Source organism: Theropithecus gelada, chromosome 1 (assembly GCF_003255815.1).
Source record: "Theropithecus gelada isolate Dixy chromosome 1, Tgel_1.0, whole genome shotgun sequence".
Lineage (NCBI taxonomy): Eukaryota > Metazoa > Chordata > Mammalia > Primates > Cercopithecidae > Theropithecus > Theropithecus gelada.
In genome coordinates this window covers 213,769,954-213,778,587 of record NC_037668.1, presented here as the reverse complement: position 1 = coordinate 213,778,587, position 8,634 = coordinate 213,769,954, and the positions used below count along the sequence as shown (strand labels likewise).

The 8,634-nt window shown below is 47.6% G+C and overlaps 1 protein-coding gene across 1 annotated transcript; it reads right to left on the bottom strand.

The window, feature by feature from the left end:
- Positions 1-1,512: 1,512 nt before the first annotated feature.
- On the bottom strand, positions 1,513-7,354 carry LOC112607372 (40S ribosomal protein S7-like). The gene is made up of 2 exons (XM_025358494.1): positions 7,044-7,354; positions 1,513-2,144 (listed from the first exon to the last, which is right to left on the bottom strand). Exons 1-2 carry the CDS (start codon positions 7,101-7,103, stop codon positions 1,878-1,880), a joined length of 327 nt encoding a protein of 108 aa, XP_025214279.1. The 5' UTR covers positions 7,104-7,354; the 3' UTR covers positions 1,513-1,877.
- Between the last annotated feature and the right edge of the window lie 1,280 nt (positions 7,355-8,634).

Genomic DNA, 8,634 nt, shown 5'->3' with positions numbered 1-8,634 from the left:
TAACAGCACTAGGAACCTCTTCAGCGTTCATAAATCTCATACTTGGAGCTGACCAAGAGGAAAGAGAGCCGTAGAGAGCGCCTCGGTTCAGCCATTCTGGCGATGGATAAAGGTCGTCTCAAGTCTCTGCTGGTGTGTGTGTTGGGCAGCAGAGCTGGCTTCCTGCCTCCAATTAACTGGTAAATAATATTACAGTCTGGGCTGTTCTGAGCCCAGCTAAGATGGTTTTAGAGTGCTGTTTCTCAGAGAGGATACAGAAAGCTAATCAGAATTGTCAGCATAATTCCTCTCTGCTCAGTGTCTGGAAAGGAGCCTTGTTTATTTCAAATTGCTGTGCTCAAGAAATTTTATTTTGCCATGGTTCACCAGAAACAAAGGTGAACCTACAACGAGTAGTAAGAACATCTCAAGACGTTGTTAACAGTGTTAAATAAAGTTCAGTTCTTCTAAATTAGACTAATTGAGTACCTACTACTGCATATAAAAAGCACCAGCTTGGAATCTGAAGACAGCAAGAGGAATAAGATAATGTCCATTTTGTAAGACAGGTGAAGGGATTGGTGCCATTAGGTAAGACACAACCTTCCTTTGGGCCTTAGCTGCCTCACCTGCGAAAGGTGAGGATTTGACCATTTGCTTTCTAAGGTTCTTTTCAGGTTAGAAAGCATTTTAAAAAGCAAACAAGGCTAGGCGCCGTGGCTCACGCTTATAAACCCAGCACTTTGGGAGGCTGAGGCAGGCAGATCACCTGAGGTCAGGAGTTCGAGGTCAGCCTGGTCAACATGGTGAAACCCCATCTCTCCTAAAAATACAAAAATTAGCTGGATGTGGTGGTGCATGCCTGTAATCCCAGCTATGCCAGAGCCTGAGGCAGGAGAATCACGTGAACTTAGCAGGCAGAGGGTGCAGGGAGCTGAGGTTGTGCCACTGTACCCCAGCCTGGGCAACAAGAGCGGGATTCCATCTCAAAAAAAAAAAAAAAGTAAACAAATAACAGAATGTCCTTATTCCAGCCATCCCTAGAAAACAGAGTTAGCTTTACCTTAAATTCCATATTTTAAATGATAGTCATACACATAAAAGACAAGCGTCTACTGGTCATATTGTTGAAATGATTCTTTGTCGTTTCTATCAGAATTTTTTCTTTTTTTTTTTTTTTTGAGACGGAGTCTCGCTCTGCCGCCCAGGCTGGAGTGCAGTGGCCAGATCTCGGCTCACTGCAAGCTCCGCCTCCCGGGTTTACGCCATTCTCCTGCCTCAGCCTCCCGAGTAGCCGGGACTACAGGCGCCCGCCACCTCGCCCGGCTAGTTTTTTGTATTTTTTAGTAGAGACGGGGTTTCACCGTGTCAGCCAGGATGGTCTCGATCTCCTGACCTCGTGATCCGTCCGTCTCGGCCTCCCAAAGTGCGTTTCTATCAGAATTTTGCAGATTCTATTTTTTGCTGTCAACTTTTCTGACTCCACCAAGCAGGATAAGCCACTTTTTTTTTTTTTTTTTTTTTTTTTTTTACTGTGAATATACTTTATCTAGTCATTTTGGTTCATAGTTGAAACTGGGAATTCAAAATTTATATCCTTGCCTGTGAGCTTCATATAGACACCAGAAAAAGTTTTAACGTTGTGTTCCACATTGTTTGCTGTGCTTTGTCCAAATGAGCCTTTATGAGATGCTGCCATCCAGTTTCACGTGGATTCTCTTGTCCACAATTTCACTTGGGAAGACCAAGTCCTCGGGGATTGAGTCATGCGTGACTTTCAGGGTATGGCACCTGGGATGCTTTTGCTTATTTTTTGTATGGCTGTTCGGGTTGGCTTAGGCAGAATTCTCCTCTGAGCAATAAAGACAACGTGCTTCCCCCTAAACTTTTTCTCCAATTCACGTACTAGCCAGACTTGGATTTTCTGGAAAGATTTCAGGTGAGCAATGGGAACAAAGATTATGATAGCTTTCCCCACCATCATCTTCAGTTTCCTTGGCTGCTGTAATATTCAGCTCCCTGAACTGAGCCTTGAGGTCCAAGTTAACCTCCAGCTCCAGAAGCGCCTGGGAGATATCGGACTTTGAACTTGTCTGGCTTCTTGCTCTTGGGCTTCGTGATCCTGGCATTCGACTGAACATGGCCTTCTTCTTGCTGAGTGCCACCTTAGGAAGAGTAAAACCACATTTTAAAACCAATTTGTCAGGAATTCATAATCATTTTCTAGCTAAGATAGGATGAGACCCCTTTTCTTCCCTACACATTTGTAGACATCTAAAACCCTATCCTATGTGGGGATGATGGAGTGTACAGGGGCTAGCTTGGTTAATGTCGCAGAGTTAGCATGCTGGGAAGGTTTCTTACCCAGAGTTGCAGGTGACCGCAGTCAAGGCTGTGCACAGAACCAAGAGCAGATGATGGCAGATTGGCCAGAAAAGGGAGAGCCAATGGGCTACCAAAAGCATTATCAGGCTGGGTGCGGTGGCTCACACCTGTAATCCCAGCACTTTGGGAGGCCGAGGCAGTGGATCACCTGAGGTCAGTAATTCAAGACCAGCCTGGCCCATTTCTACAAATAATACAAAAACTAGCCAGACGTGGTGGTACATGCCTGTAATCCCAGCTACTTGGGAGGCTGAGGCAGGACAGTTAATGGAACCTGGGAGGGAGAGGTTGCAGTGAGCCAAGATCAGGCCACTGCACTCCAACCTGGGCGACAGAGCAAGACTCCGTCTCAAAAAAAAAAAAAAAAAAAAAGCAGTGTCAGAGGTGTTCCCTGAGACTTAGAGTAAAGTAACACACATTAGGACAATGATGGAGACTAAGAAAACAGAGAAGGCAAAGCAGGAGGCTGATTCTGGAAAATACCTGATCGCCCAGGCTGGAGTGCAGTGGTAGGTCCAGGCTGGGAGATGCTGTGGGCAGATAATCAGGTCTAAAGGGCTGGCAGGAGAGACAGGTGTGGGAGCTTGGAGGACTGAGACTTGGGATACAGAAGGATGTGGCGGAGCACTGTATGTGTCATCCTTGAACAAAGACAAAGACCACCTGTTCGAGCCTCGGGAGCTTCATTTGGAAGCTGAGGCAGAGTCATTGACCTGACTATAGTGATGTGGCCTCGTGAGTGAACTGGACCCCAGTACCAGTGCTGGCAGTAAAGGGACAAGAAAATGTTCTAAGGCTCCCATCAATGACTCTGGATCTCATGGGTGTTGCTCCTTTGCCCTGCTAGGACCTGAAAGAGCTGATGCCTTGAAGTCACTCCACAAAGGTGTTTTGCTCATGGTTGTCCTCCCTTGGGTGCAGGGCTAGCACTGGCCTCCAGGGAGGCAGTGCCCACAGTGCTCTGCTGGAGCAACTGGAGCCAGGGAGGAGCCACCCACGGGTCATTCTGGCCATTTTCTTGCCACCAACCAGACCTCACTTCCTGTTGTGAGCTTTCATCTCCACAGTGTGAGCTGGTCAGATGGAGGAAAGTTGGGACGAGGGCCTTGAGATCCTCTCATTTACTCATTCAGTAACTAGGTCCCAAGCACTTATCTTGTTCCAGGGCTAAGTATGGTCAGGGTCTCTGAGTGAATGAATGACATGACCCTTGTCCTCCAGGAGCTCACAATCTGGAGGGGAGGAGGGACAGACCATTAAAACGGAAGAAAAGTGCGAGCATAAAATTGAAATAAAGCACAGTGCTATGAAGGGGAGATGAAGATCACTTCAAGGGTGGGAGATGGGTCTGAAAAGACCTCACTGAGGTGACATTTATGCTGAGAAGGATAATTGGGACCACCCCTGCAAAAGACTGAGACCAGTATGCCATGGGAAGAATCAATGGCCAAAAAGTCCAGAAAAAAGTGAGTTTGGCCAGAGAGGAGGCAGAAAGAAGGCCAGTGTGGCTGGAGAGGGTTTGTGAGTAGAGGAGGGGAGGGAGGGTAAAGGCAGGGGTGGATTCTGGATGTCCCTGTGTTAGTGATCTACAGCTGTATGAAAGCATTACCCCAATCTTAGAGGCTTACAATGAACATGTAGATCTTCCTTTTTCCGGGCCTGGGAATCCAGCAGGACTTATCTGGGTGCTTCTGCCATGATATCTCTCAGGAGGCTGGGGCTGTGGTCTCAACTGAGGCTCAAGTGGGGCTGGATCCAATGCTAAGCTCACTCATATAGTTACTGGAAGGATTCAGTTAGGACTGATGGCCTGATCTCCCCGCTGTCTGTTGCCCTCTCTATTTCCTAGGACACATGAGCCTCTCCATAGGAAAGCTCATAACGCAGCAGCTGATTCCCCAGAGTCAGGGATCTGAGAGAGGGAGAGACAGAGAGAGGACAACACAAAGAAAGGAAAGGAGAACAGAGAAGGGAAACAGCAAGATACTAGTCACAGTCATTTTATAACTGAATCTTGGAAGTGACATCTCATCCCTTCTGCCATACTCTATTGGTTAGAAGTGAGTCACTAAGTCAGTCCACACTCCAGGGGAGGACATGACACAAGGATGTGTCCACCAGGAAGTGGGGGAACCTTTTGGAGCCATTGAGGTGGCTCCTATCACATAGGCTGAGATGTGGCCCTTAGGTCTGAATCTAAACACACATTTAACCATTGCAAGCTTTTATGAGGATGACAATATCAGAATTTATTAAATTTCAGCCCTCTAATAGTACACACAGGAAAATGAGGCCAGGAGGAATGGGACATTTCAGAGATCACATGGCAGGAACCCAGGCCTCTTTTTAGTTTTGTTCCGTGATAATTCCTACCATCCCTTCATGCATTTCATGTCTAATTTGTCCATTACCTACATGCGATACCAGCCCACAGGTTTCCTGTTATCTCACACATGCCTAATGACATCCCTAGGGAGTTGATACTAGGATGATCTCCATTGTGCAGGAGAGGAGGCTTGGGGAGACACTGAGAAGCACAGTGGCTTTGCCCAGAGTCACATAAGTGGTAAGGAGGAGGAGCTGGGTCTGAACCTGCATCTGTCTCTTCCAAGGTGGGACCCTGGCTGCACCCAGGCCTTCCACAGGGGCTGTAGGGAGGCAGGGTTGGTGAAATTCTGTACATCTATGGAGGGTCATGGGGTAGGGGGGTGTGTAGACAGTAGTCCACAGGGTCATTTGCAGTCTTCTAATCAGGGAGGAGACTCAGGTAAGGGAACCCCAGGATGTACAGAAGGTGTGGACAGCATCCTGCTGAGAAATCTGGCTGGAACCTCAACAGCGATGTCCAGCCAGGTCTCAGGGGTCAGGCTGCTCCCCTCCCCACTTCAGAGTGAACATCAACATGATTGACATTCCACGTGCCTTCCAATGACAAAACCTTCCCTCTGCCTATCAGAGAAGCCCAGTCAATGTCCCACTCCCAGGATGTCTTCCTAGACTGCAGTCTACCACATAATTGGGCTGAGTTTATCACTGCTGTGTCCCCTCTCCAGTTTCTGGCAGCTCTGCTCTGTGTGGTCCAGCCTTATCCCTTCCCTACATGCTCACCTGCACTCATCTCCAGGCCTCCTCACCCTCAGACTCTGCCTCAGTGGGCTCTGGATGCTCCAGCTGGGCCAGGAGTAGGTGGACACAGTGCTGCAGGCCCCGGCCAAGCATGTTGAGCTGCAGATAGGCCCCAGCACCTTGAGAGGGGGCAACTGTGGCGTCTGATAGAAATCACTGGAGTAATGATCCATCCAGGTACCCAGCATGGAGGAGATGGTGCAGGGGGAGGCAGGTGAGCAGAACACGTAGAGGCCCAGTCTCTCCTTCCACCCTGTCCCCCAAGGGACGCCCCTGGGAAAACCTCAAACTTAGCTCAAGCCTAAATTCCTGTGTGTAGCCTATAGATCTCCTCTTCCCACGGACACTTCTCTTACCCCACCCCCATGGTCTCTATCTGTGATGTCAGGGTGTGTGCGCGTGTGTGCATGTGTGTGTGCGTGTGTGTGTGTGCGCGTGCGTGTGTGTGCATGTGTGTGTACGTCCGTGTGTGCGTGTGTGCGTGTGTGCATGTGTGTGTGCGTGTGTTTGTGTGTGTGTGCGTGTGTGTGTGCATGTGTGCGTGTGCATGCGTGTGTGCGTGTGTGTGTGCGTGTGTGGATGCTGAGAAGTAACAGTTTGCCACGGGGATGGTCAGGCAGGATGGTGATTCAAGGTCGGGACCGTCTTCCTGGGGAAGACACAGGTGGACCCTTTCCCGAGCAGCTGAGCCTATGTCAATGCTCACACATGGGGCCCACGTGGGGTGCAGACAGTGCAGAGGAGACCCCCTGCACAGCACACGCTCAAGACACCAGTGGTTCCTCCAATATCTGTTCCCACCTGTCCTGTCCCCTGCAGCCAGAAAGTGGTGTCAGCCTCACTTAACCATATGGAATTGCAGGGAGTGGATAGTCCCCTAAATGATAATGTAACAATTAGAAGTGAACATGGACGTGGGCCGGGAAAAAACTCTGGATCTTCAGAATCATACAGAGCACCGCACCCCTGCCTCTTGTGTAGAACGAATAAGTCCCAGGGAAAAAATTGTCTAGTTCAAGTTCACACACCGATTCAACGAAAAGCTGGTGTCTTGGTTAGGATTAGTTTTGCCTACACATAGCAGAAAACCCAGAATAACAGCGCCACAGAGAAGAGAGAGAAAGAGCTTTTCCTTTCTCCCATGAAGGAGCTCTGGAGGTGGTCTCCGTGCTGCCCCTGGGTGGCCCCCCAAGGCACTCAGCCAGCATGACATCTTTCTCCCCCACCATCTTCGTAGCTGGTTTCCATCCTGAAGCCTGTCTCAGGGCCCACGGAGACTGCTTTTCAGAGGAAAAGGAGGAGGAAAGAAGGACAAAGGGGCCGCACAGCTGTGTCAGTTCCACCTAAGCATCCTCCCCAAAGACCCTCTCAGTCCTTCTGCTCACAGCTAATCAGCTTGAACTTTGTCCGGTCCCTCTTAGCTGCAGGAGAAGTTAGGAATAATAGACGTCTAGTTTGTCTGGCAAATTGTTTTCCTAATGAAACCGAGTCTCTATTTTGAAGAAAAAGACAGGAACGAAAACCGCATGTAACGAACAGGGCTGTCTCCCTACCCTAAACTCCAAGCTGAAGGAGGCAGGAGGGACTGACTTCTCCTCGGGTGCACTGGGCATCCCTTCACCTACCGCAGCCTCTCTTTTCTTGGTGATTGTTCATTCTCAGAGAGGGGCCAAAAGCCGGGGTTCCAAACGGGGACATTGGAATGGGAAACCTGCTTTCAATTCCTCAGCAGAATGATAAGAACCTCTGTGTCATCTTTCATCTGTCTGCGCATTGGAAGGTCTGAGAAAATCCTCTTTTATATCCTAAATTGGTGGGCAGAGGGGAAGGATTGTGGAGACTTTTGGGCAAGTAGCATGTTCCTAAACTGGGTCACGATTGAATCTCTGTAAGTGAACGAAGTGGAATGCTTTGACCTCACCGTGTTGGCCCCCGGGACACCTTGACCTCTATTGTGAGTATTACGGCAAAAATAGTCCACCCAAAACAAAACTAATAATGGTGGTGAAAACGTCACATGGTAAAATGTATCACTGACAAAGAACTGATGAAAAAATATTGTACAATATTATATATTGTACCTATATATATTAGGTACAAGTTTTATAAATTAAAAAGCATTTTGACATGTATTATTTGACCCCGGGCACATGAAAAAGTAGAAAGAATGATTCCTAAAAAAACTTAAAAAGAGAGAATATATAGTCAGTAAATTATGTGGGCAAATCACTTACATGAAACTTAATTGATCCTGATAACAATTTCAGTTTTCTAAACTATAAAAAATCAAATTTTAGTAAATTAAAAATAAAAGTGAATAAACGACATTGGTTTACTTTCTATAGGTTAAAAAATCACTGAGTTAAAATATCTTACTGAAGTTTGCTCTCAACAAAATTTTAAATTGTTGATAATAATTTTTTTTTTTTTTTGAGACGGAGTTTCGCTCTTGTTGCTCAGGCTAGAGTGCAATGGCACGATCTTGGCTCACTGAAACCTCCACCTCCAGGATTCAAGCGATTCTCCTGCCCCAGCCTCCCGAGTAGCTAGGATTACAGGCATGTGCCACTAGGTCAGGCTAATTTTGTATTTTTAGCAGAGACAGGGTTTCACCATGTTGGTCAGGCTGGTCTTGAACTCATGGCCTCAGGTGATCCGCCCACCTCAGCCTCCCCAAGTGTTGGGATTACAGGCATGAGCCACACACCCGGCCTGTGTTGATAATAATTCTGATTTCAAAGGTTATTGAGCACAGAATAAAAATATTTTGAGAGATCGAAGTTCTCTGAGGTAAAGTGGCGGGGTCAGAATAGCCGGGTCAAATGGAAGGCAGCTCTTGCAAGGTCAAATGGATTTTTGTCATTTTAAATGTGACACAGATATAATAACTATGTAAGTTAATCCCACAATGAAATTTTTAAGCAGGTTTATCAGTGAGATTACGGTAATAGCCAAATAACCCTTCATATTCCGGGGATGTAACACTGTATTTCACTGCCCCCTGGCTTTATTGGTTGTGCACTCAGTTTGGGGAGGCAGTTCTCCCTGTGGTCACTCAGGAACCCTGAATTCTTTCACCTGGTGCCTTCACCATCCCTGGGACTTCAACCCCATCTGCATCCAGCAGAAGAAAGAGAAGAAGCA

What these genes read in the sequence shown, in the direction of transcription:
- LOC112607372 (XM_025358494.1), bottom strand. Translation starts at nt 7,103, where the DNA reads ATGCCCAGTGCACCCGAGGAGAAGTCAGTCCCTCCTGCCTCCTTCAGC. An exon ending in CCTTCAGCTTGGAGTTTAGG is followed by an intron (nt 2,145 to 7,043) that starts GTAGGGAGACAG and finishes ACTCTTCCTAAG; the next exon opens with GTGGCACTCAGCAAGAAGAA.